The sequence below is a fragment of the Suillus paluster genome, assembly GCF_016628075.1.
Source record: "Suillus paluster strain FC165 chromosome Unknown EDB91scaffold_48, whole genome shotgun sequence".
NCBI classification, from domain to species: domain Eukaryota; kingdom Fungi; phylum Basidiomycota; class Agaricomycetes; order Boletales; family Suillaceae; genus Suillus; species Suillus paluster.
The window spans coordinates 118,275-145,668 of NW_024537608.1; the positions used below are offsets into that span (position 1 = coordinate 118,275).

At 45.8% G+C, this 27,394-nt stretch overlaps 11 protein-coding genes across 11 annotated transcripts; 7 read left to right on the plus strand and 4 right to left on the minus strand.

Annotated features, from left to right (window-relative positions):
• Positions 1-1,638: 1,638 nt before the first annotated feature.
• Positions 1,639-4,429, minus strand: EDB91DRAFT_1238425 (uncharacterized protein; the record flags this gene model as incomplete). Its single annotated transcript, XM_041321709.1, has 11 exons — positions 1,639-1,821; positions 1,844-1,955; positions 2,011-2,210; positions 2,625-2,852; positions 2,909-3,051; positions 3,073-3,098; positions 3,149-3,324; positions 3,375-3,504; positions 3,557-3,785; positions 3,840-4,041; positions 4,097-4,429. 11 exons carry the CDS (start codon positions 4,427-4,429, stop codon positions 1,639-1,641), a joined length of 1,962 nt encoding a protein of 653 aa, XP_041174745.1.
• A 1,010-nt stretch (positions 4,430-5,439) lies between these two features.
• EDB91DRAFT_1250923 (uncharacterized protein) lies at positions 5,440-5,928 on the plus strand (the record flags this gene model as incomplete). The annotated part of the gene is made up of 1 exon (XM_041323286.1): positions 5,440-5,928. One exon carries the CDS (start codon positions 5,440-5,442, stop codon positions 5,926-5,928), a length of 489 nt encoding a protein of 162 aa, XP_041174746.1.
• A 138-nt stretch (positions 5,929-6,066) lies between these two features.
• On the minus strand, positions 6,067-6,898 carry EDB91DRAFT_1337894 (uncharacterized protein; the record flags this gene model as incomplete). Its single annotated transcript, XM_041325601.1, has 7 exons — positions 6,067-6,120; positions 6,151-6,170; positions 6,224-6,380; positions 6,452-6,552; positions 6,650-6,669; positions 6,810-6,841; positions 6,874-6,898. 7 exons carry the CDS (start codon positions 6,896-6,898, stop codon positions 6,098-6,100), a joined length of 378 nt encoding a protein of 125 aa, XP_041174747.1. The 3' UTR covers positions 6,067-6,097.
• Positions 6,899-7,319: 421 nt separating this feature from the next.
• EDB91DRAFT_1084072 (uncharacterized protein) lies at positions 7,320-8,781 on the plus strand (the record flags this gene model as incomplete). Its single annotated transcript, XM_041315712.1, has 4 exons — positions 7,320-7,510; positions 7,608-7,902; positions 8,001-8,537; positions 8,587-8,781. The coding sequence occupies 4 exons, from the start codon at positions 7,320-7,322 to the stop codon at positions 8,779-8,781; spliced, it is 1,218 nt and encodes a 405-aa protein (XP_041174748.1).
• Positions 8,782-9,242: 461 nt separating this feature from the next.
• EDB91DRAFT_1250925 (uncharacterized protein) lies at positions 9,243-11,338 on the minus strand (the record flags this gene model as incomplete). Its single annotated transcript, XM_041323287.1, has 7 exons — positions 9,243-9,712; positions 9,768-9,827; positions 9,892-10,081; positions 10,160-10,341; positions 10,390-11,022; positions 11,058-11,231; positions 11,287-11,338. 7 exons carry the CDS (start codon positions 11,336-11,338, stop codon positions 9,243-9,245), a joined length of 1,761 nt encoding a protein of 586 aa, XP_041174749.1.
• A 1,739-nt stretch (positions 11,339-13,077) lies between these two features.
• EDB91DRAFT_1030108 (uncharacterized protein) lies at positions 13,078-13,302 on the plus strand (the record flags this gene model as incomplete). The annotated part of the gene is made up of 1 exon (XM_041312700.1): positions 13,078-13,302. A coding segment is annotated over one exon (225 nt), but the record flags the coding sequence as incomplete, so codon positions are not given.
• A 1,445-nt stretch (positions 13,303-14,747) lies between these two features.
• EDB91DRAFT_1250927 (uncharacterized protein) lies at positions 14,748-15,742 on the minus strand (the record flags this gene model as incomplete). The annotated part of the gene is made up of 4 exons (XM_041323288.1): positions 14,748-15,012; positions 15,062-15,446; positions 15,509-15,640; positions 15,694-15,742. 4 exons carry the CDS (start codon positions 15,740-15,742, stop codon positions 14,748-14,750), a joined length of 831 nt encoding a protein of 276 aa, XP_041174751.1.
• Positions 15,743-15,744: 2 nt separating this feature from the next.
• Positions 15,745-19,222, plus strand: EDB91DRAFT_1238427 (uncharacterized protein; the record flags this gene model as incomplete). Its single annotated transcript, XM_041321710.1, has 11 exons — positions 15,745-15,925; positions 16,285-16,359; positions 16,524-16,729; positions 16,776-17,165; positions 17,265-17,368; positions 17,432-17,808; positions 17,861-18,083; positions 18,136-18,280; positions 18,383-18,462; positions 18,508-19,025; positions 19,122-19,222. The coding sequence occupies 11 exons, from the start codon at positions 15,745-15,747 to the stop codon at positions 19,220-19,222; spliced, it is 2,400 nt and encodes a 799-aa protein (XP_041174752.1).
• Positions 19,223-22,248: 3,026 nt separating this feature from the next.
• On the plus strand, positions 22,249-22,509 carry EDB91DRAFT_1250930 (uncharacterized protein; the record flags this gene model as incomplete). The annotated part of the gene is made up of 2 exons (XM_041323289.1): positions 22,249-22,323; positions 22,384-22,509. The coding sequence occupies 2 exons, from the start codon at positions 22,249-22,251 to the stop codon at positions 22,507-22,509; spliced, it is 201 nt and encodes a 66-aa protein (XP_041174753.1).
• Positions 22,510-24,649: 2,140 nt separating this feature from the next.
• EDB91DRAFT_588857 (uncharacterized protein) lies at positions 24,650-26,759 on the plus strand. The gene is made up of 15 exons (XM_041327798.1): positions 24,650-24,764; positions 24,813-25,154; positions 25,223-25,304; positions 25,354-25,367; positions 25,435-25,543; positions 25,607-25,624; positions 25,677-25,702; positions 25,763-25,877; positions 25,941-25,965; positions 26,087-26,102; positions 26,150-26,293; positions 26,349-26,408; positions 26,456-26,483; positions 26,536-26,593; positions 26,647-26,759. Exons 2-14 carry the CDS (start codon positions 25,063-25,065, stop codon positions 26,536-26,538), a joined length of 732 nt encoding a protein of 243 aa, XP_041174754.1. The 5' UTR covers positions 24,650-24,764; positions 24,813-25,062; the 3' UTR covers positions 26,539-26,593; positions 26,647-26,759.
• Positions 26,545-26,923, plus strand: EDB91DRAFT_1250932 (uncharacterized protein; the record flags this gene model as incomplete). Its single annotated transcript, XM_041323290.1, has 3 exons — positions 26,545-26,593; positions 26,647-26,819; positions 26,876-26,923. 3 exons carry the CDS (start codon positions 26,545-26,547, stop codon positions 26,921-26,923), a joined length of 270 nt encoding a protein of 89 aa, XP_041174755.1.
• Positions 26,924-27,394: the final 471 nt, after the last annotated feature.

Here is a 27,394-nt window from a genome sequence, read left to right on the forward strand (position 1 = left end):
TGTGAGAATCTGTGGCTAAATCAAAACTCTGTGCAACATTTGGTGGTTTGCTGATGAAGAGATATCAACAAGTTGCAACATCAGTAAATTCACACATTCCTTGGCGCTTGCTTGCTTCAAAATTTAAATTTTATTCCCACCTTTATTTGACTTATGTACATTTATTCACTTGTGCCCTGTATTTCACAAGTACGAAAAGGAAGCACGTGACACACAAGTGCCGGAAAGGCAGCAAATTGAAGCACACAAATAAAAGAGTGTAAAAAGAACATACAATTGAAAAAGCTGAAAAAGCCTAGAGGTTAGTATAAGTAAATTACAGTATAGTACTAGTAGTATAGGGGAAATTCATTGCACTTGCTAGAGATGGGACTCACTTTCCAAAAAGGGAAGACAGTGAAGCACCCGTCTCCCTGGTATCAGCGATCAACACTATCTCAAGTGCAATGGGTCCTCAAGATCCAGTATGTTCTCCAGCCCATTGTGTTATTGGTTGATTGACCCTGAAAGTGTTTGTAGATGTTAGTAAGGTACACTGGGACCCGCAAAACAACACAGACCGGTGTGTATTGTGGGCAAGGGCGGAGGCAGCCAGTGGCTCAGGCAGAACAGGCAGAGGCTCAGGTGGAACAGGTGGAGGCCCCACTGGGGTTGTGGAAGAGAGTGAAGAGGTGGATGAGGCGCAGGAATTGAGATGGAACACTTTGCTTGAACGTAGTGTGATGCTGTTTCTGCAGACCATGATAAGTAGGATATCTCATAACTGACAAGTCACAAACTTACTGATCATTTGAAAGTGTTGTTTCAGTGACTCGGCATGCTAATGCTCGTGGTGTCAGCGGCAAGTTAATGTAGTCGACCTACAAATATTGTACCATCAGTGTATACAAATCTGTTATGAATGACCTACGTTCTTTCTCGTTGAGATCTCCGATACCTGCCTTGCCTGCTATTCCCAGTCATCCCCAGCTTGCTGACAAGACATGGAGTTTGCGCGAGTTGGGAACCTTGGTCCCATCAGCATTCAGGGCCTGGAGGAGAGTAATAGCCTCCTTGATGGCTCTACTGCATTCTCAACGACAAGGGGAACCTGAGCGATTTGCTCGATATGGTGACCGCAGGTGAGGATTGATGCAGTTACACTCACCTGAATTCTTCAATCACTCGCTTGTGAGTGATGGTAGGTGGGGAGGGAGGGGTCCAGTTACAGCTCACTGAATTCTTTGATTGCTCACTTGTGAGTGACGGTAGGTGAGGCGGTCCATTTATGCTCACCAAATTCTTTGATTGCTTGTTTGTGAGCCCTGGTAGTGGGGGGGTCCAGTTGGCAGTTACGCTCCCCAAATTCTTCGATCACTCGCTTGTGAGTGATGGTAGGTGGCAGAGCAGTGGATACCTCCACCACTGACACGAGGAATACATGCAACAGCGTGACCAGTACCCCAAGACTCAGCTGGAAGTCTGGTGACCGGTCTTCTCATTGACAGTGTAAGCCTGACGCCTGTTTTCCTTGAAGTGAGGCTTGTCAAAAGCGGAGACACTGAGTGTCGATAAGTTGAATATTCTATTGGGGTTGATCTGACCATTAGCAACAGACTGAGGATTGAATTGAGGACCCACCTATGTCACGTGTGGCGGTCAGGATGCTATCTTGAAGGCATGGTGATCAGCATATTTGTTGACATAAAATGAATGGAAAGAATCATAAGAATGATAGAACTTGAGGGAGTGAGGGATGTACTCAGAGCCATAGACAGGTATCAGGTGCACTGCATGGTAGACCATCTCAATATGAATGACAGCAAGGTTCCAGGAGCCATCCTCATGAAGACTTGGACTGGACCATCCACATGCCAGTGTCTTCATCGGCACAATCACCAATCTTGTTGAACCATTGGATGAGAACACATGAATATACTTCCCAGTCGTGTTTGAAAGAAAAGAAACATATCACTCTCGCAATTTCGAGTCCTCGCATTCCTTCAGCATTTCGAATCAGTGTTGATGAACACACAATCATTGCGTGGGTACTTGTTCCTCCAGAGTGGGCATGCACAGACATGTTCACGTCGCATGCTGCCAATGCCACTTGGATCACTGGGAGCATAGAATGTTGCAGCAGCCAAATTAAAGACCTGAAGCTTGCCTTCATGTCTAGGGCAGCTAGCAGCTGGGACATCTTTGGGGTTGCGAGGATCATTTGGGTAGAGCTGAGAGAACAGAAAGTGTCGAATGAGACATCACAGATCTGGAACAGCGACTTCAAGTGCCAATGCTGCTACTGTATGTGCCCATTTTTGTTCTGTGTGACACAGTTATGAGCTTACAGCTTGGACATTGCGTGATATTACTTACGAGGAGTTGTGGCAAGCGATACATAAGCGAGTATGGTTGGACCATCAACTATTTCACTGTTGTTGGTATTGTTTTCTGGTTGCGGTTCAATGGTATGGGCATCTGGTTGTGGTGTGGTGATAGCAGGTGCAGCTAGTGCATCTTCATCTGCTGCTGTATATTGCTGATAAGTATACAAGGAGACAATCAGATATAGAAAACTTACCAAGAGCGGCCAAAACACTTGATAAAACAGTACCAGTGAGCATCCCTCACGCATCAAAGTCTACTTGTGATGCTGCAAGCTTGTCAAGGTGTTGATTGGTCACAAGCATCTGACCAAGAGCATTGTGCTTGCTCAACCACCGCCAGGGCTCCTTTACCACCTTGATGTGTTTTGATTCCATGATTGAAGAACATAGACCATTTGGGGCACCGAAGAGTTGTATCATGTCTGTGTAATGAGTCATCAAGTGCTGGTGGGGGAGTGAGAAGGTAGGAACAACAATATCAAATATCTTGTGATAGCGATGAAAACGATGAAGTGCATCTTGAAGGTATCTTCAGTAATGACATTGTGCCGCACAAGGTAGCAAAATTCTAACAATGTGTGAAATGCACACACCATGTCTTCAGGTACGTGGCCTTCGATAGCTGGAAGAAAGACCTTCATGAGCGCTTTTGAATCATCACCCGTCCACTGTTTGAAGTCATGGCCTTGAGGAAATCATTGTAAACCTGAGAATGATGCTACAGCAGCAACTCTGACTTATTGTTAGAGAATGTCATTGAGCCAATGAGCAAGGTGACATACGTGTGATCTATGTTGCTCATGATCTTGTCTGCCCTTCTGGTACCATGCAAAGCCTTGAGGTACTTTGCTACCCAGTCGACAAGATGATCTTTGAAAGCACCTTTGATTAGCTGGTGGAGGAGGTTGAATGATAGCAATTCATGAATGTCAGCTTGGGGGAAGTCATTCATAAATGGCTATACAAAACAAATTAGTCTGATATTGAAGAGCAGCCGGTTCTGCTCACAATGAAATCGCCAATGAGACCACATTCATCCCACAATATATCCCCGTGTAGTTCATTGACCATGAAATCAGTATGCTTGTGACAGTGGTACACACCACCACTATCGAGGTCTGTTCGAAGTGCGATACATCTACAAGTATTATCAGTATGAATGGACACCAATTGCAAGTTCTCACACTCACTTTGGGCACCAATGTTTAACAATGCAGGATAACACCAGTTGTTCCTCATAATCTGCAACGTAGGGTCCTAGACTGTATATAATGCGCCGAAAATGACCGTCTCCACAGCGCACAACCTCATACTCAGTCATTGCAGGTTTCAGGCTGGAGAGAATTGCAGATAGTGAGCTGTGGAATAGCTGACAATGAAATATCCGAAACACATCATCTTTAGAATACTTCTTGTCAGCTGGGGTGCCATTCAGATGGGGCATAATAAAATGTAAATAATCAACACACATACTTTTGGGTATAGCGAGGAAACTGATGATAACAACAGCATCTTGGTGAGCGCGCCACACATTGTTGCGTACATTTTCGATTGAGGCATAGAGTGGATAGTATTTGTTGTTACCAGTGCCAATGGAGACAGTAGTCTTGTCACTACTAAGAATGATTGGGACTAAAGTAGATCCACAGGTTTCTGGATCTTTTGATATGGTGTCCTTGATAGAACATTAGCATGTCCCAAGAAATGATAGTAATAGATTAAAGATGTACTGCCTGATGCCATGCCCAATCTCCAGACATAAAGTCTTTCCATTGGCACGTGTCGTCCAATGCATTATACTCACGAAATGGCACATAGTCAATTTCATCCTTGTAGGTAGGGTTGGCCAATATGTTGTGCGCCATCTCACGGGGGTCCCTATACCAGACCTCAAATTCATCATCCATCCATGGTGGGACAACCTCAGGGTGTTCTCCTGTGTATTGAACCAAGAAACATTGCCAGGGGACGTCACCAAGTTGTGTCGCATCAATGACGTTGTGTAGATCTTTGTGATCGGTGAATGGAGGGGTGTCACAGTGTTTCGCAAGAGTTGCAGCCATTAAGTCACATAGGAAATCCAAGTTGTTTGTAGACATGTGGCACTTTTTGAATGCGAACTCTGCCATCTCAAATTCTATTCTATTGCGATATGGACTCCAATTGACAGGAAACTTTGGTGGCATGGGAGTTGGTGGGGTGCCATATGGCAGAAATGCTCCCTCAGCCATGCATGGTCGTCCTAAGGTAAATCTGAGTCAAAACTTACTGTTTAGCATTGAATGGTGGGTACGATAGTAACGCTCACTTGCGTCAGTGAATTTGCTCAGGGAGTATGGGAGGTGATGACTGGGGTGGCTGTGCGAAATACAGAGGGGGTGGTGAAAAATATTGAGGGTGGGATGGTGACTGAGATAGTAGGGGAGGATCCTGAGGGGGCAGTGGTGTGAGATCCTGAGGGGGCTGTCCTGAAGCAGGTAAAGTTGGGTGGAGCACACACATGTATTGGGTGCAACCTGACTGATTTCGAAACCAGCGTGTGCAGGCTGGAGCTAGGCATGGAAGCTGAAGGAGATTGTGAGAACGGTGGGGAGGCATATGCGCTACAGGTGGGGCTGTTGGAATCAATGATTGAAGAGGATTCTGAAGGCCGACACATAAAGTTTTGGTAAATATTGATGTTCAAGCCATACTGGAAAAGTCCTGGTGAAAATTGACGTACTAGTGGGGTGGAAACTTTTCTCTCGACAAAATGTCTCGGCTAACATTGACGTTGCTGCATCAAAATGGCATGGGTGAACTTTGACATCCAGGAAAAGTGTTGGAAAATTTTGATGCTTGCACTGGAAAGGCTTTGGTAAATATTGATGCAGTCCCCAATGTCAATAGCAGCTGCAGAAGGGTTGCACTAAACTAATAGGTAGTAGCATCAGGGCATGACTGTAAGTAGGGTCAATGTATTTATTCAGACTCAGCTTAGACTACATTGTCAAGAAATGTGACGAAACCCACCTTGTTGTCAACCACCATCGCCCTCAAATTTCTTCAGCCTTCCAACCCATCCATCAATACCATGTCTCAGCCTGCCAGCACAGTTTCGAAATGCATGACAACTCAAGCTAAAAATGCTACTCAGCATCCAGGACATTATATGACTGGGGGTGAAGGTCGTGCAAAGAGACGTACCAAAGCTCAAAAGTCCGCTGACGACCAGCGTGAAAAAGAAGCAAAGGAGGCAAGTGAAACAGCTGTGCAAGAAAGGCATAAGCGCATTGCCACATTTCAGAAACAGATGGAGACCAACCAAGCTGCAATGTGTGCTGATGCACCCAAGCCTAGTCATCCTCGTCCACACCCAGTAAAAAAGGGTGTGAAAGCCTCAGACACCTCCAACATGACTACGGTGTGTGGTCAGGAAGGTGCAGGAATTGTCGCCGATAAGGCTGTTGGTGCCAAAGTCAAGGGCGGCAGGGCTACATATAGACTGCTATACAGACTCCATAGCCCTATAGCTCGTATAGCCAAGTGCCCAATTGTGCAGGCTTACTACACCAGTGTATAGTGCTATATAGCTCTATTAAAGTTGCTATAGCTGGGTGGAACATACCACAACTATTGTAGCTATTATAGCTCAAAACACAAAGCAAAAATTTCTCTTAATAGCTGTTTGTTGCCATGATAGTGTTCTCAAAATTAAAAAAAAGCGAAAATTCCAAATTATATTTCAACTACTACAATACATGTAAACTAATAACTACAAAACAGGCAAAAATGCGAAAATTACAGGAGGAAGAGGCAAGAGAACTAGAAGGAAGAATCAGAGAGGAAAGATGAATACAAAAAAAAGAAAGACTTACCAAATAGTGAAAATTGCGAAAATTCTTGAGGGAAGAGGAGGGAAGGGAGCTAGAAGGAGAGGATCAGACAGGAGGAAGTGAGAGTCAGAGAAAAGACTTGCCAAATGGTCAAAAATGCGAAAATAGTTGGGGGGAGGAGGAGCAGGAGGGAAGAGAGCTAGAAGGAGAGGGTTAGAAAAAAGATTAGTCAAATAGTCAAAAATGCGAAAATTATGGAGGGAGACTTACCAGAGTTCAAAGCACCAGCACCAGTACCAGCACCAACAACATCAACACCAAGAGAAGGATAGAGAAGCAAGAAGAAGAGAAGAGAGGCAAAAACTCGAAAACTGTAAGAAAAATATGGAAGATAATCTAATGAGGGGGCAGTGGGGGGGGAAGGAAAGAATGGGAAAAGACTTGTTGGTTGACCGCATTTTTGCTTACATAAGCAGTGCCAAACAAAGCTACAACACAAGACTTGGTGAATTTTCGAGTTTTTGGTTAATAGGACTAGGATTATGACAGTAAGAAAAAGACAATGAAATTGACTGTTAGCATTAGGATTTTGAATACACATAAGGTGAATTTTCGCATTTTTGCTTACATAAATAAGGTGTACCTTAACACTTTTGAACCCTTCAATTCCAAGTATTTTCCTTATAACTCACTAAGATCTTGACCTATTGAAGTCATTAGACTATGGATAGACTTCCCTTGACAAGGACTACAACTTTGATTTAATCGAAAAAAGTTCCCATGGTCAAGTTGCTTTCTTGAACCCTTCAATTTCGAGTATTTTCCTTATAACTCACTAGGATCTTAACCTATTGAAGTCATAAGACTATGGATAGACTTCCCTAGACAAGGACTACAACTTTGGTTTTCATCGAAAAAAGTTCCCACGGTCTACTGGGGTCTATAGTTGTTGAAATGTTTTACTTCTAAATACACTTACCAAACTTTATGGTAATATATAGACTTTCATGATGTCTATACTGGTCTATAGTGTTGTGATAGCTTGCCATAGACTGTATAGAGCTGTGGTGTGCTATCGGGGCTATATAGAGGATGGTCCTCTATATAGAGATATAGTTTTTCCTGATGTAAAGGTAAAATGACAGCTGGTGCTAACATCAAGCATCCTGGGAGTGAAGAGGAGTTGGAAGTGCAAGTGCCAGGGACACGCAAAACGAAGGGGAGGAAAGTAATCCCAGTGAAGACGCCAGTGAGAAATGTGATTGAAGCAGCAGGCCTTATCGATGAATCAAAAGAGACACATGATTATGATAACCAAGTGTCTGATGTGTAAGGCGTTTATTTTTTTACCTTAACCATGAAGCTCTATCTGACTGAAACAACTCTTTTTTTTCAATCTCATGGTCCATGATATTGATGCTGATAGCCCCATACTGGCCCCTAAAAAATTCCAACTTTCTGGGCATATCCCGGACTGGGGATCAAGCATTCCCACTGGTGGTTCAAAGCCGTCCTCCAATGCCAGACCTTCTGCAGCGTCTTCCATCCAGGAGTCCACTATCTCTAGTTCTGCTCCCTCCTCTAAGCTCACCAGGGGAACCACTATCAGTAGCAGCAGTGCCCCACTCACGTCCATCAGTAGCAATTTTGATGCTGGGGCTGACAAATTGACAGGTCTTGCTATTTCTACCCTGTTTGATGACAATGATTTAGATGAATCAGTCGAGCACTCTCAAGCTCTTTGTTGAATGTCAAAATTGAAGGCTACTCAGGTGACTTCATCTATATCTTATTTTTAATGTGTTAATCGTATTTGCAGGGCATCAAGATTTCTCCCAATGTCCCTGGCACTGCAGTGCCCACAAACTTAGCCCAACACAATGCCAATCTGGCACCCAAGCAGCTTGACGTGATCGAACCTGACATTGCCAATGATGGTACCTTCATGATTTCAAACAATGATTTTGAAATGGACACCGAGGCACCTGCACAGGCTCCCCTAGCTCCCCTGATTTACTATGAATCCAACTCAGATACAGATTCTGATCTCGAACCTCCTCCTTCTGCACAGGTTCCCAAAGGATATTATGATGCTGACCCATGGCCTCCACCTCTTGCCCAAGCCCACACATCCCACCCTACCATTCCAGCAACACGTGTAAAGCGGAAATTCACAGATATCGAGGACACAGATATTGAGGACAACCTGCTTGAGGACGACCCTATGATCGAGGATGACCTTGTCATTGAGGATGACTTGCTCTCCTCATCCAAAGTTGAATTTTTTGGTCACCACAAGAAGACCATGGTCAAGACTGAACCCAAACCTGTGTCCTTGCGGGTAACGTCTGGGGTAGTATGCTTTGGTTGCTAATATTAAATTTTACTGACTACAAAATATGTAGACTGGTGTCGGTGTCAATCACAAAGCCCCCATGGCAAAGAGGCCAAAGCCCTCCATTAAAAACATTCAGAGTGTTTCCAGTATCACAACCACCAAAATACCTGATCCCACAAACCCTGAAGAGGTTATAGTGGAGATTCTCCCCTGCTCTCATTACAGGATCACACACCTTCCTGGAGATTCTTGGCACCTGTGACTCCCACGTAAGTACTGTAATTAGTAGTGATAGACTGGGCCCTCCGCACCTCTAAGTAGTACTGGATATAGTGAACCAGGGCTTGGTTCAATAATTGTTCAATATATATTCCCAGGGACTTGCAGTTTCTTTGCCCAGCAGCGTGTGGTAACGGTAGCCGTGGCTATAATTAGAGATACCGCCAGGTAACAACATCCATTCCTGATGCCGGCAATGTCCGCCCTTTGTGCTCGCTGTGCGCAACAGCGAGCACGTTGTTCTCGCTCATACCTGGGTCAATTTGCAGCGCGTTTTTTGTACTATGGAGGGTATAGTAGATAGAGTAAGTTAATGTCATTGCAGGGATACGAGCTTGCGAGAACGAAGGGCTACAAAACATACTAATTGAGGTACCTACAAGTGATGTGAAGCAAAATGTAGTACTATAGGGAAGCATCAGGTGGGGTGAGAGGAGCTTACTACTAATCCAGGTCTTCTCCATTGACAGAAGCCTCTTCATCGCTGCTCTCGATAATCTCGCGACTCTTTGGTTCCGGACGTGACACTTTTCCTGTCTTGTTGGACCTCCTCGACTTCTTCGCAGGACGCTCACCTTCAGTGTCCTCTCGCTGCGTGTTCTTGCATTTGCGAGACTTCCCCGAGTCGGAGCGCTTCTTGTGAGGTTTGCCAACCGTTTCTCCTGCTGCCCGACGTCGCTCAAGATCCTCCTTATACTTTTCGAGCTCGGTCTTTGTCAATCTCTTCCAAGCGCAGGTCCTGGCCTTAAGAGCATCACGCAACTCCTGTATTTCGCAGACAGTATGGATATTCCAGGGCGACATGAAAGGAATAGTTGCAGGCCAGCCATCAAGGACTATACTGTAGGATAGGACAATTGATTTGATGTAGTTTGGGTAATTCATGCTGATGTTGTCCTTGCCCGTCATTTGGCCTGCCATGGTACGTGAGTTGAAGCATGCAATATAAAAAAAACATATGTAATGTACGTAGACCGCTGAGGATGAGTCGTCCAACTTGCTTCTGCATGTTTTCGAGGCTGTCATGCTCTACAATATATGTGAAGGTGAATCAACAATGATATACAGTTTGAGACGAGCGGTCCAAACGTACTTTTGCCCTGGCTACACGCCCATTGTTCAAACTTGCGCACAACATCATTCAACATGAGGTCCAAGACATCTTCCCAAAAGTCTGCAGCATCATCTGTCGCATACCATGTTGCTGGTGTCTGATTGTTTACGTGCCCTCCTGCAATAAAGAATGTGGCGTAGGTGCCACATCGCTCGCATAACCCATCAAGCTAAGCAACAGTTAGCAAAAAATTGACATCAAAGTCAAAATGTACCTCTCGTCAAATTCTGTCAGTAGTAGCGTTAACATCTCGTGCTGCAGCTATGTTATTGCTGCGCAAACCACCGGTTTTGAGTGACCAATGCTCCTGGAGCTGAGCTATATATTCTTTGATCTCTCCATCGGTCAAATTCTCCTTCTGCATGGATGGATCGGATGTCACCATCTGGCGAATCTCCTGTATCTTCAACTTGCTTCCAACCGGACGAGCTGAATGACTGTCAGTGAGAGTTAATAGTTCCGACACACAAAACAAACCTCCATTGACCTCCTGGTTCTTAGCATGAACCAGTGCGTTGAAGAGTTGAGGTCCGCGGGACTTCTTGTAGTGTGTGTGGTAGGTGATCAGTTTCTTGATGTGGGCCTCAGTAATGCTGTGCAATGCGCCAATATCCTTCATTTTTTTGTCCTGGTTGTCAAGGAAACTGCTGATGGTGTCATCAAGTGCCTTCTCACTTTTTTTCCATTGGGCTGCCTTGAGGGCACGTGAGGCTTTTTCTGCCTGTGTCAAAGGTGCACCCTTGAGATGGGTAGGGATAACTGGATGACCGGGGTTGTGCGCAGCCCAAGTTGAGTCGTCGCCTCGCTTATGGAGCTGCAGGTCCATGTTTTGAATGCCTTCCTGGGCATTGTCAGGAGAGGGGACTTGCAAGTGGGAGGTATCACGATCTGAAGGTAGAGCTGCTGAATCATGCGCTGGAAGGGAGGGAGGGCCATCTGCAGGTGCAAACGTGAATGGAGAAGGGTTGCTCCATGCTGAATTGATGGAATCGTGTGCTGGAAGGGAGGGAGTGTCACTTGTAGGTGGGAACGTGAATGCTGGAAGCGAGGGCGCTGGAAAGGAGGGAGTGTCACTTGTAGGTGGGAATGTGAACGCTGGAAGCGAGGGCACTGGAAAGGAGGGAGTGTCACTTGTAGGTGGGAACGTGAATAGAGAACAGAGTTGCTGCGATTATTGATATTTGCCTCCCATGAATAGATATCTTCAGTTCCTGGTCCAGGAGGGAAAGATTGCACATCCACTGTCTGAGCAGGTGGGAGAAGCGAAGCCTGAGGCTCATTCGTGGCTGAAGATGGCCAGGTGGAAGTCTGATGAGTCGCTGAAAAAAAATCAATTCCAGTGAACAGTGTGAGCTTGTGTGCAATGCAAATCACCTGTAGATGCTTTCAATTGATCAGAGCTGTACAGACAGAGGGTAGTATCCATGTTGGGTCTTGAGTGCGGTGGTAAGTAAACCAAACGTTCATAGCATGTCGGATCAACTGGATGTGTCGCGTCTGTCACACTGCATTTTTCGAATGTTGCGTCTGTCACATCGCATTTTTCAAATGTCGCGTCTGTCACATTGCATTGTTCAGGAGATCTGGATACACAGTCACAGGTGATTTTCGCAATAAATGAATATTGTACATCAATTGTACATACCATGCATCAAATACCTGCCAGATCACATGCCATTGTACTGGTGTGAAGTCCCCCTGTTTCACATTTGACTATGGCACTCACCAGAAGCATTTGTCCAATAGCTGATATCTTCCATGGTGTCTTGCACAAGACTGAATTAACACGCGCGAGTTAAGTATATAAGCGGAATGATCGTGATATAACAATCACACTTACATTGCTGCGCTGGCTCTCCACAGCCCATTTCAATCAGATGCATCGTGACCTGAAGTCCCCATGTCTCACATTTGACCATGGCAGCACCAGAAGCATTTGACCGATACCTAAGTGTTCGAGTTAAGTTGTGAAGAAAAATACAACAATAACTTACCTTGTTGTGATGGCTCTCCGCAGCCCACCTGCACTAGATGCATCATAAATTGTAGAACCTAAATTGTAACTTGTGAGATGTTGTAGTTTGTAAACAAAAATCACCCTACTCGCACCTTGTGGACTTGTTATCATGAAAACACATGTCCAAGTCATGTCCGAGGCAGTTGGCAGTTTGGGGACACTGTGCAAGTACTCGATCGTTATCAGTGTGCACTTACACCTCACCAATCATATGTTGCGTCTCTAGTAGAACTGGTGTGTGGCCTTTAGACCTACAGATGCTGATGAGTTCAACCTACCAGATGAAAATAGGTATTGGTGTTGTAGCACGTGGGGCCTAGACAACTTTGCTTCCATGACACATTACATCAATACAGGAATTTGCTGTGTCCTGCTTTGTCAGCATCGGCATTCAACACTTCAATGGCCGGCGACATCCGTCTTTGGCATATAACTCATCAGAATCGACACTCACAGAGTCGCAAGCAAAGTAAGCATCAATCTCATTTGAAGAGAACTGTCATACGATCTCATTTGAAGAGAACCGTCATATACTGATTGATGTTAAGACTAGATGCACCGAGGGCAACGCCAGCATGCTGCAACTCAGCACTGGATGTCTAAACCTGTGTGAGTGACAAATTCATATTCCAGTGAAGGTGATCTGGCTGACTTTTTGCTTCTTACAGGGTTCGTGAAACTCAAAATGAGAAAGCTCATGCTCGTATGGCAAGGTAAGTTTGTTTCTCATATTCAACTCATAGCTGACATCTCATATTCACTCATAGGCTCCGCGCAGTGTACATTCTGATGAGAATGATCAGCGACAGCACAGTGCGCTTATGTTTTGCAGGAGAAAGGAGTCACAATTGAGCAAGAGTCAGCCTACGGGCTCAGACGACGGCGGTTTGAGTGTGAGTCAGCCTGCGGGCTCAGACAACGGTAAGCATTTAGTATTCTCTTGAATGGCATCTCTGATTTTTTATCAAGAGTCCCTGTCAGCTCAAACCATTCTGTGTCCGCCAGATCTCAAGGCCAAAAGTATGGCCGAAATGTGCCTGTTGATTTGTCAGTGGCAATATTGTTGGGGCCCCAACAATCTTTGGGAAAAGATGTTCAATGAGAAACTGCAGTCTGTGCAAGATCGGGGGAGTGGATAAGTGAACGACTTTTTCAGCCAGTGCGAGGCACACACTACTGACAGTCAACAACTTCTCAATGAATTGAAGTGCATCGCTTATAGCCCGTGTAACGGGAGACTGGCGAGGGACAAGTGCATTCAATTGCATGATCTTTTGTCAGTGGTGTTGTCAGAAGTGAGGTTTTTTGAGGTAAAACTTGACGAGTATGCCCCAGCTGTACCATTATCTAGAACATTGTCTACACGATACTATGAACAAGCATAATATAATGTGATTTTCCGATCTTTTGCATGTCTTTCATCCCAATCAATGTGACATGCTGCGAGGTTGACCGAAAATCAATAGTGAACATAGCGAACATTGTGGGGAATTCCCCCACTGTAGGTGTAAAACCCTGTCCTTTCCGCATCGTCTCACATCAGTTCCGCGTATTCTGCACATTCCGCGTTTCTTGCGCATCGTCCGATGGGTTCCGCATTCCCACGCATCCTTCGGAACCCGCCCGCACTATCCGATATTCCTGCGCATCGTCGGACAACCTTCACATGTCCTGTCCCCATCCTTCCAGGTCCATTGGTACGCTGTATCCCTCTTCCCGCTGTTCCTAACATTATCCGGATCAAACTGACACATGCCCTTATGACACGGACCCCTATTCCGGAGTATTGCGCCCATGTGCACTGCCTGCCTTCACTTCCGCTTCCTGAGAGACTTACTACCTGTACCTCAGTGTTCCTTGAAAATAATCTTCCCTTTAAGTAGTGGTACTCAGGGCTTGGGGGTAATTTTATCGAATCCCATCTTTTACCTTCCCACTTTCCCTTCACCTTACTAGAGGACCGCTTTGACTTATGCCCACTATCAATCTAACCTTGTGATATACTTCCTTCGACTTCGCCTGCAAGTTCCGACAAATCAGTACGTTCCGTGCTTTATCCATTTGAGTTCCGTTTCATTCCTTTCCATTCCGCTTGAGTTCCGCTCAGGTTCCGCTTGTTCCATGCAAGTTCCGCTTGTTCCGTGCAAGTTCCACTTGTTCCGTGCAAGTTCCGCTTGTTCCGCATTTTAGCGGATCCTCATCCTACCTGTGGGAGGGTTGATTAGGGTCGTTTAGACAGAGACTAGTACTCCCCAGTAGCAATCCCCTTTAGGGTCGAATGTGCTTGCTCTCAAGTGAGGCAGTAGGCAGCAAAGACCCAACTGTGTAGTAGATCGATTTCTCTCTGCTGCACTTGTTGTACCCACAACGTGTTCGCTATTAAAATGTCTTGCCCTCGGTTTCAATTATCAGAGTGATTTATGGTCCAAAAATGCTTGGAAGTTATAAGAATGACCTGTCTCTTGGATTTCATTGATGTCCGAAAGGTTAGCATTTGTTGTGTGAACAGCATATTGAGAGTTCTTGTCGGACGGCTCAGTTTGCATAAGTTAACAACATCTCATTCAAGGTTGTCTGCATGTGCTGCCGCACCACACGAAATAGCCTTGTGTTATCTCCTGCCTCTCACCATTCCATTGCCACAACAGCATTATCGTGAATATCAATGGTGTACTTAAATTTCTATTCTTCAAAATGTGGGTACACTCGTAGTATATCATTCTAAGCTGTAAGTACTATGTTTCCTCCACACTCAAACTCGATGCACACCAGGAGTCCCAAACATCCTCTAATGCACAACATAAATGTATGTACTCAGTTAGACCTGACTCATGTACTCAGATAAGTCTTCAAGATAAGACCAAAGATCCTCAGAGTTGGTAGATGAGGCTGTAGTGGTCGGACTAGGAGGTGGAGTAGGGTGTATGATTCCAACTGGCCAGAACGGTCCTCCAACAGTGGGAACTGCACGGAGCAGTCCCATATTGTAGTGGCTCGTGTACAACTCCAACGCATCAGCCCAATGATCATATCTGGTGTGAAATGCGCTGCTGATTCCATCAACGCGTACTTTGGCGTCAAGCCTAACAAATCAATTGTGAGCAACAGCATTAAAACGTGATCAAAACATACCAGCAAAAAAAAATACCGACTTCCTGACCAACAGTTACCACATAGTATCCTTGAACTTGAGTGCCAGCAGGCAGATACAGCTCATCAGGATGGGGTGTGCGCGAGGCTACAGTCGCTTGTTGAGTGGTACTGAATTGCGCAGTATCCGACTCTGCAGCTGATCGGTGATCACGATGCTTTGGCTCTGGTACATCCGAACAAGTATGTGACAGCGTGGAGTGTGTTGGAGAGGGTGATTGTGGTGCATGGCGTGAATGAGAAGGCGATTGTGGTGCATGGCGTGAATGAGAAGGTGATCGTGGTGTGTGGTGTGGATCCCCAATTTTGAAAGTGACTGATTCCTCAACTGTCTTCTTTGAGTACGTCACAGAGTCAAAGCTTATATCTGACAATGGGTGAGAGATACAGCAAGACTCAGATACTGTGAAGTGAGCAAACAAAACGAACCTGAAATCTTCATTGTGCTCAGAAAATCTTCAAGTCCACCACCACTGGTATTATTGCTTGCCGTGGAGTGGGAAGACTTAGTAGAGGTCACTGTTGAATGGCGGGACCTCATGTCTTTGAGTGAGGAAGTCACTGGCAAATGTGTAACAAGTGTTCTATCATATGTCACGTGAGTAAAGACTTACCGTGACATTGTCTACGCAAACATTGTTGATTGGTCAAGACCAAAGACATTGATGGCCCCAAGATCTTCAAGACTGCACAATCGGACTGGACTATCCAGCCAAAAGGTCCGGCAGCTGGGTTCAACACACGATCAGAATGGTTGTCAGTTGGCAACTAACACTCTTGCAGGTCCTAAAGCCCTCTTGCAATGTGCTGCTCATGCACAGGCTCGCAAGATTGAATGTCTGGAAGGTGAGCAATTTGAATTCTTGGAATTCTTGAAAAACTCACAACCTTTTACTAGCAATGACTTTAGAACAACGCCAGGCATTACAAGCCTTGGTTGAGCGTCATGATGGTGCCGACGATGACACGAGTATGGACTTTTCATCGGATTTCAATGAGATCTTGTGAGGAGATCAGCAACTCGAAATCAGTCACAGCGGGAGAGAGTTGGAAGACCTTGCTCAGGAAATAATGGGCGACTTCTGGAAAGGGTGAGTCCATTATTCTATGTTCCTTCTTGAACTTACCTTGGCTGCAACCATGCAGGACCACACCCAAGGGCCATGGTCCACGATGAAATGATCATCGCACACGCCGTGATCCAGTCCAACGCCGTGTAGACGCATTTGATGCCCAGCTTCCGGCAATTACGGAAGCTTACCTTGAATGGAGTTTGCAGCGTGTTTGAAGTGGGACAAGACCTGGCTTTTTCCATCAAATGGCAAAGGATGCTCTCACTGAGGTAGGAGCAGACTCAGGATCATGGACTGCGACTATCATTGATTTATTTTGTGAGTTGCTCATTTGTTTTGTCAGCTGTGAGCACCTCACGGCATTGTGATAGGCGCTGAGAAGGTAACTCTCACCCTCAACGCCACCGACTCCTTTATTGCTTCTGCCCTCGTTCATCAGGGTGTAATCCCTTGTTCTCCGATCTCTCCATCTGTTGCTGTGACAGTGGATGCCCTTGAGTTCTACCGAATCGCACATCTATGTGACCCACATTTCTTGATACAAGCATTTGTCAAGACTCTGTGTGATTTGCACACAGTACGTTTTCGGCCCTCTGTCTCACTAATTATTGACAAGACTTAAGGTTGAATATTGTCGCTACCTCTCACGTCAACTGACCATAGCGTTTGATCTATATCTACAGGTCCGCTCAAGTGTTGATGCACTCGTGGCTGAAGTCCTTAATTGCAACACGCCCAATTGGCGCCTCAAGCATGCATGTCCATCATGCACTTATACATTGGTGGACGAAGAACAACTCACATTCAAGCTCCTGTACGCCATGGATGGCAATGACTCGTTGAAGCGCATTCTTCGGCGAACACTTGGTGTAGATGACGAGGACACTCAGTCATCTGAACTCCCCACAATGCAACAAGTCCGAGGTGACCGATATCTCCCTCGCAACTATGTCAACAGTTGGGGAAATGGTCGTCAAGAAGAGGCAAACACTACTATAGGCACCGATGACACAGTGCGTGCCACATGGAGTACTTTTCTTCATTCAATGCTTATGTTGTAACATCAGGAGAATCCATGTGCAGGGTGATGGAAAAACATGGATGACAAAAAGACTAAACAGATGTGGGGAGTGTATGATGAAACAGGTATATTTATTGCCGTCTGCCACCATGGCTTTAGTCTGGTGATGGCTGATATGGTACAGAGCGGGGAATTGTGAGTTGCATCTTCTCCGATGTTCAATCATTAACTAACGGCTTCAATCATCTCTTATGTCAGGGCAAAATATCCACTTGCTGTGGTTTCGAAGCTTCTCGACACATTTGGTAGCGACCTCGGTGGTGGATACGACATGGGATGTCAATTCAAGACAACACTCGACAACAGTTCATTGGGTACCTGTGCACGATCCCTCAACTACACATCGCTGGTCAGTGCTTTTCACGGGCACACTCACAAACAGCTTTGTCAGTTCAACCACCTCGCAACGTATGTTTCTGGTCTAGGGCTTGAAGACTTGGAGACATGCAAACGTACCTTTTCGAAGTCAAATGCATTAGCGTCGACAATGCGCTATGCCAGCATCTTCCACCGTCAGCAAGGTATTACAAATTATTTCGAACACAATGATGACTATGAGATGTACGCGAATTTATGTACATATTTCGCTCTCAATCGTACCGAAGTGTGTTCTAACTAGTCTCACAGCGAATTTTCTGTACCATAACTACAAGCAAGCCCTCAATATCATTTGCGACAGCCAAATAACGCTATTGAAGCTCATGCAAGATATCAACGTTACCGAGGAATCTACTTTCGATGAGTGGCTGAAAGAGGAGAAAGTTTACCTCCAGGGTCTTTGCACCGAGCCCGAGCTCGAGACGTTGCAGATGGAGTATTGGCAGAAGTTGGTCAATCTGAGCGCCAGCAAGTAAGCTTCTTGGATTCTGCACTAAGCCACTGACTCACTCGTAATTTTACAGGAATGAACTGGATACTGCCAGCTCACTGTGGGCTATGTCCACACCTTCAAATGCCCATAGCTTGGCATCCGACGAGAGCGCGACAAGATGGCTTGAGACGACCAGAAGGCATGCCCTGGAGAACTTTGAGAAGGACTTGGGAGTCGTGCAAGAGCTTGAATGAAAACTCGGGATCTTGCATCGTTGGACACCCGAAGATGCTGACTGGCAAAACCCAGGACGTCTCGTTGCCAACCGAAAATACCAGCGCTCGCTTGACCAGTTGGAAGGCCTCATTGTGGCACGGATTTTCGAGCTCACCAAAATGAATAGGTCTGGCACGGGTGAGTCTTTCCTTCACACTACTGCCACTGCTAATCAAAATTTTATAAGCTATAAGATGCGCAAACACATCGCCAAGGCATTGCAAACTCATTCTACAGCAATCAGGAATGCTCTCGACCGCTATAACGCTGCAGCGCGTGCATTGTCCCCTCCACGCTGGATGTTAAAATGGGAGGAGGTGGTGGAGTATGCATTTCTTGCAGACTTCGACCTCCTTCGCGACTCATGTTCCGACATCTCACAACGGCAATGGGCAACGCCAGCAGCTCACCAAGCCACTGACTTATATTTCAAACGCTGTCGTGCAAAAGAAGAGATCACCCGACTCAATGTTGAGGTGCGCCACCTTGCCTCATATATACATGATGAGGATCGCTACCTTCGCGAGTGTCAGCAACAAGCGGAGGCCTTTAGTCCAGCTCTCGCACATCAGATCAGTTTGTGGAGGCAAGCCCGAGGCAGGTTCAACTTTCATCACATCAAACGCTTGCAAGACATCACCAGACTTCCTGGGTTCTCTGGCACCATTGTCCCTGGAGAGTGTGTCCTTAGAGACACCGGAGAGAGTACAAGCCTACCGCACGCCAGCATTCCTGCAAGGCTGACATCCCTGACACCCAACACCCTCATTTCCTCCTCCAGCTTGAAGCCGCTTGCTACAGAGTCTGCGGATGATCTTGACGATGACGAAGAGGAACTAATGAATATGGAGGAGGCTGCCGAAGCCCTACAGAACGTTCTGCATATTGCCATGGACTCATGAGTTGGTTGGAGTGGGTGGGAAGGACTTATTCATTACTACTTTGATATGTAGTTTAAGCTTACCGTGTACCACCTGCTCTTTATGTACCTGCTACTCCCTCCATAATGCAAAAAACGCGCCGCAAATTGACCCAGGTATGAGCGAGAACAATGTGCTCGCTGTTGCGCACAGCGAGCACAAAGGGCGGACATTGCCGGCATCAGGAACGGACATTGTTACCCAGCGGTATCTCTAATTATAGCCATGGCTACCGTTACCACACGCTGCTGGGCAAAGAAACTGCAAGTCCCTGGGAATATATATTGAACAATTATTGAACCAAGCCCTGGTTCACTATATCCAGTACTACTTAGAGGTGCGGAGGGCCCGGTCTATCACTACTAATTACAGTACTTACGTGGGAGTCACAGGTGGTTCTTGGGCAGCAACTAAGTGGAGTAGCGTGTTTATACCTACTCTCACCTCCACCATCAGAGATTGGGACGAGGTCTGGTCTATTCCTGAGATGACTCTCCACAATATTCTGCAGGACACCTGGAACGTGGTTTACGGGGATATCACACATACAATCACCACAGATGGACCCATCATTGCCATAGTAAGTAATTTTTGACGCTACTGGTATCTAATCATTTTTGTATTTTTCTTAGGCTCTCCGGCGGTGTTAGGTACCATGCCAACTCAGGAAGCAGAGGGGTCAGGGCTTGGCTTCAGCTCTTGTGCTGCGCCCTTAGCCGAGTACGTGCCCTGAATTTGGAGCGGGTCCGATGTTGTCCGATGGTAGGACAAGTGGTCTGCTTTGGTCCGCTTTGAGGATCGGGGAGTAAGAGCTACTAGCAGTGGGCCGACTAGGAGCGGAGCGGAGAAGGCGGGGAGTGATGCAGAGAGTGGATAGGAGCAGGGGGAATGTTGGTAGGGGCGGGGAAGGTGGAGGACAATGTGGAGGGGTAAAGGAGGATATTTGATAGGGGCGGAGTAATAAGGGAAAGACTTAGAGCACAGCTCTAAGTCGGAGCGGAGGGTCGGAGGGTCGGAGGTGACAACAAGTTGAGACTTGTGTCCAGAGGAGGCAAGGTCCTACTGAGAATTCTCACAAGATGTAACTGCGAGAAGACAAGTAATATTAAGACTGAGTAAAATATCTAAGTACATGATATGTTATATACTACTATGTATGAGGCAGTGACCAGGATAACTATGTTGTAAAGCTATGTACCAAGGATATAGTTTGTAAGTATTTCACACAGGTGAAGACATAAGTCGGAGCGGATATCAATATGTATGTGTCGGATCAGCGATCGGGCAGTAATAGGAATTACCGGTGATCTGGAAGTAAGGGTCTATGTACCGAAGGGGAAAGTATATATCTAAAAGGGGAAAGAGATCCAGTTGAATGGAGAGGTTATGGAAGGGGACCAGTTGAGTGGTTGAGCAGAAGCATAGGGTGGAATGCAGACTTGTGATTGGACGGAGCGGAGGATGCATGGAGTGGAGGGGGTCGGAAAGCGGAGCGGATATCAATATCGGAGCGGTCGGATCAGATATATGACAGGCGGCTATCTGAGTGGCGCCATGGCATCGGTCATTCTGCTGTCACGGTACTTACAAGTTTTATGTTGTCGTAGGAGGATGTCAAGACTGATCAAGACCACAAAGACTTCGCAAATAGCTTACTTTTCAAGTTGGGATTCCTGTATGGTAACATCACAGAGGACGGAAAATTCCAGAAACCTTTTCAGTCTGACCTCATTATTGAGGTCCTCGTGCAGCATGGGCATAGTATTTTGGGCGCTATCAACAGGCATAGGATTCCAACAGATATAACACATTTTGCTGCTGCTTCCAGGTCTTGTGTTCTTCATACTATCTCTGCTCTTCACTGCCAGTGGCACTTGATCGTTGTTGCTCATTTTGCTGCTGTCACCACTGGCGCTAGTAGTACTACTAGTCATGCTATTCACTTTCTCATGCATTTCAATTAGTGATGTGCATGGCCTGGCTTGAAGCCATGGGCCGAGCCAAGCCAGGCCCAATTAGGCTGGGCCAAAGTGACGGCCTGACCATGGCTTTGGCCCAGCTTGGAATTCTGGAAAGCCAAAGCCAGCGGCCTGAGCCACGGCTTTGTAGGGTTTGCAGAGGCAGCAAAACCGTTCCAAACCCTGAACTGATTATCATCACCATGATCAGTATTACATTCCCGGTGAAAGCAAGAGTGAGATACCAGCAAGTCTGAGCAACAAGCCTTGTAAATGTCGCTGGCAGCAACAGTTGTTTGGCAAAGGCTTTGGATCCAAACAAACACTGAGTCACATTAAGAGTTTTCTTGCTAAGCACTTACAATATCATGACCTTTGATTTACTAATTTATTTTTGTCAGTCTTGTTTCTCCTGGTATCTAATGTGTTCATTCATGCGCTCGCAAAGGACCAGGTGATTACTACTAATGGATGTTTTTCACTCATCTGTGCTTCTCTGTGTGCGTTTCCACTCATTCGTACTTGTCTGTGCTTGTTGTCCCTGCTCGTCTGCACCTGCTGCCACTAATTGTCGTATCTCCCTGCTTGTTTGTGTGTGCCATGGGCTGCCACATATTTCTGCTTCTCTACCATGGTTTGCACTGGTCTGAAACTGTCTGCACACATTTGTGCATGAGTGCGCTTGTCACGACACTACTTGTTCCTGGTCATAATCTATGTATATAGGTACACATACTACTTACAAGTTTTTTCGTGTGTTGTTTGATCGTCACACTCGGTAAGTCAATTTTCATGTCTATTGTGTTCTTCGACATTAATGTTCACTCTCGTTCGCATTCCAACAGTTTTGGTGACATTCTCGTACATTTGCATTCATTTGCATATACTTCTGCCACTGTGTTCGGTTTGGACACATTCGTAGATGTTCTCATGCATTGGTGTTCATTTGCAAATGCTGATGGTAGAATCATCCAACCTCCTCTGAACTGGACTGAACTGGACCGCCGCAGCACTAATGACATTGTCATTCATTGAGTCACTCCTGGAGTCATGACCGTTGCACGGCCTTGTGTTCTGCCTGGCCAGTTCCCACTGGCCCATCACACTTCCCCTCCCACTGCACAGGTGAGTACTTCAAGTTCATATCTTAACCCATACTCACAATTTTACATTTACAGTACTCAGGCCATGGCTCAGGCCAGAGCCGAGCCAAAGCCAGCTGTCACTGGTGACTTTGGCCCAGCCTGGATTTTTTGCAAGCCAAAGCTGTCTGAAGCCAAGCCACTTGAAGCCGTGCCGGAACATCACTAAATTTTCAATCTCTCCTACCAGTACTTTCATGTTGCTTTCCTTCCCTTTTCTCTCAATTAATCTAGTACTTTCGCTTGAAATGCAGTGTTGTGTGGTTGTTTTTCACTTACCAAGTGTGAAATAAGTCCAAAAAAATGTACAAACCAGTAGAAAATAAGTGACATAAGTATCTCCACTTGCCATGTTCAAGCATGGTATAATGTACTACATTAATGCACAAAAGTGAAAAAATAAGGGCTGAAAAGGTCCCGCCGAGAGGAGGCATCTACTTATTCCACTTATAATTGCCTTGTGGCAAGCTGATGGCAAGTTCGTGTCACCGTTCTTATGAGTCATTTCTCCGCTCCTTTTGGCGAAATTACCCAGCGGCAAGTTACGAAAAAGGAAGTTAAGGAATGTGTGAATTTACTGATGTCAAGAGATAAAGTTGCTCAGAGAATCAAGACGCAGCAAGAACGATGTGTTTTGACGAACCTTGTCAGCGGACTAATTGCAACTTCACGACCTCGGACCGACTCGGAGGGCCTCTACTTGCCTTCAAATACTTTCTTCAGGGATTAAGATATCCATGTGATGCTCATTTGGTCATAAAAGCGCTGGGCGGTGGTATATCCAGCCACGAACGCCATCTCCATGCATACACACCAAGTTCGCTGTTGCCTCACACCCGTCCTCTAGCAGTATGGCCCTGGTCTTGAATGATCGCAGTTGGTGGTCGACGTTTGACAGGGGGCATTATCAGAGACTGGTCTCAATCGAAACTCGCGTGGGCTACTTTGCAAGGTGAGCTCATACTGTGAATGTGGTTCTCTTTATCCACTCAATTTCCGTACGTGCTAGCTTTGTAGCTCTTTCTTGCCTCAACATCGTTTATGTGATTTCGATGATTTCGACGATCTGTCGCATTTATATATAGGACCCGTATTTCCTGGGAACCTATATTAATATTCGTTTTCTTCACATCTTCCCCGTTGTGCAAATGTTTGTGCTGGGATCACGCCTGATCAGCGTTCGATGATATAACGCTAAGCTCGTGGCTGACTCAGACGCAAGAACCGTCATGACCCGCCTAGGGCTACCACCCAACCAAGTACTGTTCAATGTTCAACCAGAACCGGGCCGCATCTCCTTGTACCCTGGCACTTTCCTCATCCTCATCCACCTCACACACCAACCTGGTGCCCCACACTGTCTCTACGCCTGGGCCACATCATTCATGGCAATGTTCAATGTTCTCCCGATGTGCGTCACACCAAGCTGCCGTACCCCCTCACCATACACCATCCCGGTGCCTACCTACTCCCCCCTTAGCCTGCGTCTACCCTCCTTTCATCACGTAGCGCTGTGTACTAGTGTGTAGCAATTATTTTTATGAATGAATTTTATTTGTTTCAAGACATATCTATGGCAATACGAATCAGGAACAACATTGAAGGGTAAGTGCTCAGGTTTCGACGAATTGTGATCACCGCCATCGAGATTCATCGAATTGGCAAAAGAAGAACATCCCAATCTAGCCAACAAAGAAGAGGAGATGCACATTGATTATTCTCGGCAGTAGAAAGGGGGCTGAAGCTGATATATCACACCTTCTGGACCAAAGGCACTGACGTATCATGGGCGGCAGGTTCTAAACAAAGAGCATGATATATTATCCCCCTAGAATATTGTGGGAAGAAAAAGAAATATTTCTCAGGGATAGATTTACCCAGTGCAGATGGTCTTGTGGGACAGGAATATGTAGATGCTTCTCAATGTGATGAACGCCGACGAGCGAGCGAGCAACTTTCGCGTCAGTTTACAACCTCTTGCTATCATTGTGAAAGAAGATCGAGTTGTGAGAATTTGCTGGTGTTACTTTGTCGAAAGGGTACTGTGTAGTAGTACAGTTAATCGGAAGGTAATCAATAATATTTAGAGCAGCAAGTGATAATGGTGGTTCGATAACGAAACTCTTGATTTTGAATGGATGGGCTTAAACATAACATAAGTACAGTACGGTCTAGCAAGTACTCCGATGCATAATCTGCCAAATTTCAAACTCCTCGGCGCTTCGCCTGCTAAGTCCGAGATCGACTCTACCATGGCTCGACTTCTTAATCCTCCGCGGTAATCAAATACTCTTGCTTTCCACAATGGCGGAAGAATTTCATTGGGATGGACATCTACATCAGTAAATCACTAAACTTGCACAGACTTTGGCTTTATCCAAGGATTCCTGCAACAATCTCCGGCTTTACGGCAAACTTCGCGCGGTGAGATTTCTAGTAGAGAACCTTGCGGGATATACTAAGATGAAATAGGATGGAATTGACAGGATTGTATCAGTTTTCCACCATCACGCAGGGTTGACACAGGGCTACGCCTTACCAGTAATGGATGTCCCCCCATCGATCAGCGCTTGCGGCCTCAGGATCCAGCCGTGATGCATCACTGACTCACAAGGCGCTGCCTTCGATCTGTGGAGGTCATGCGCTATAGCCTTACAACCTCGCTGTGGGATATATAGTACGATGGAATTACTGCAATGCTGACAGAACTGTCTCAACAACAATGTCTTCCTCAACGTCGCAGGATGTCATCCCACAACTCGACCTCGGGAACACGTTTGGGGCACTTTTTATCGCCATTATCTTTGCAGCAATGTTAGTCCACCATGTTCTCACTAGTATGCGGATAAACTGAGCGTTTCCTGTAACATCTCACGGAACAGTCTCTTTGGTGTGACAAACGTTCAAGTTTTCATATACTTTCAGACACACGGAGGTACAGGGATGACATTCTATAAGCTGGTCGTACGTCTGTGCTATCTTTTTCTGAGTTCTATTCTTGAATCTATTTCAGGTGATTTTGTTATGGTAGGTATCACTCCGAGTTGCAATTTTGGAGCATGTCAATATCGTGCACTGCACCCTGAATTTTTAGGACACTTGATGCTCTGCACCTAGCCTTGATCATCCATGGCGTCTATTATTATCTGGTGATCAACTACGCAAACGTCGCTGCGCTCTCAGACCTTGTATGGAGTGCCAAAGTGAGTTCCTACTTTGGCCCTCCGAGTCGCCTCTAGTACTAGCATATTGGTGGGCTCGTGTAGCTTCATATCCCAGTCAACGTAAGTTGTAATCTCTAAGCTCTTTTAGCCGTTCATGACATGCAATACACAGACGCTCATGATTTGGGGGGTGCATCTGTAAGTTCGATGCGTATAGTGTTATATGCAACATGCACGTAACGTTTTCTTTGTTCGTAGCCTATATGTTCATCGTATATGGATAAGTACTTGTTCCCCTATTAATGTATTTGCCGCGACTAATGCGACGAACATAGTCAGCAAGGGCCGATCAAGAGCTCTCCCTATAACAGTGGTGGGTTTACAATTGATACTTACGTATTATGCCATTTAATTCCATTGATCCACCGTTGTGTAGGGCATAATCGTAGTCCTAGGTTCAGGTGAGTCTGTCACTGAGAATTATCTTCACTCGATCTTGAAACCGTCTTCAGGTGTTTCCATCAGTGAGCGTTCGATGGCACTATTGTGATATGTTGGGTCATCCTAACCTAATGATAACAGGTCTTAATTGGGCAACGTAAGTGAAACAGTGAACTAACTCCACGAAGTGCTGATAGCGAGTAGATATCGGTGCCGCACGTTCGGGGATTTATTGAAAACTTTCGAATGGGCGAACTACTCAACGTTGGGCACACTGAGCTTTCTCGATATTCTTATCGCATCATCGCTATGCTATCTCCTCATCACCTCTCGCACTGGGTTCTCTAAGTGAGGAGTGGTCCTTTCCCTGTCGTGATCTGATATAGAAACGTGGAGTACTTAGCACCGATTCCTTCCTAACAAAGCTCATGAGTTACACCATTACTACCGGCTGTCTGACAATGTAGTCCTCCTCCACCTACTTCATACATTGACTTACATTTAGTACAGTATATTTTCATTGACAGCTATCATCACAGTGAAGTTCTAATTGTTGTATTGTCTGTCTCGTCTCTGAGGGTCTTCCACAGTGAGCAGCGATGCCGAAGAACTTCATCTACCTCGGTGTTGAATTTTTAGTAGCGAAAGGTATGACTAAATTATTCTCTCAGGATGGTGCTAATAATTGGTACCCTTTCCAGTATACGTTAACTCGTGCATCGCACTCCTGAACGCACAATACTACACACAATCCAACGCAGACAATCTTGTTCTCTTGAATTCTGCACCACAAGGCGAGAACTTCCCCACACCCCGGAAGAATGCATTTAAACATGCCGGCGATGAAGTGGCGTATCCTGCTCAATCTGCTAAGGTTGGTAGTTGTGTTACTGTTAACAGAAGTGGGCTAAATGATACGCTTTATCACAGTGGTTGAGGAAGGTAACGATAGAGATGGATTCTTTCTCGTCAGTGTGATGGATCGGTGCGCATGAATTTTGTCTGCCTGTATCACGAAATAAGACTCGCAAATAACTTATGTGTTTCAATGTCTTCAATTTTGCTTTAACGTGTTATATATTTGCTGGCAACCGTCGATTTGTTTTCAAACATTCGGCGCGATGGGGGGGACAACAGTCGTTTCTTCTAATCGAGGTGCTGCACACACTTGTCAATCTCGTTCATTTCATCGAATTCTGTCAGTCATTTCTGCTTGACCCCGACATGAGGTGTTCAACCAACTAGAGAAGACGAAACCCCTGCAGCTGAATATGTGTAATGCGAGGATGGCTAAATGGGTCCAGGATGCAAGGAACTGTACATCATGAAGGCATCTGATAGGCGGAAAGACGAGGCACATGGGTACTTACCTCCTCCCTAGCTCTGTTCTCTCTATACCTGCTTTCATGCCTCTCTTCATTTATCTTCCTGTGAAGATGCTTCAAGGTA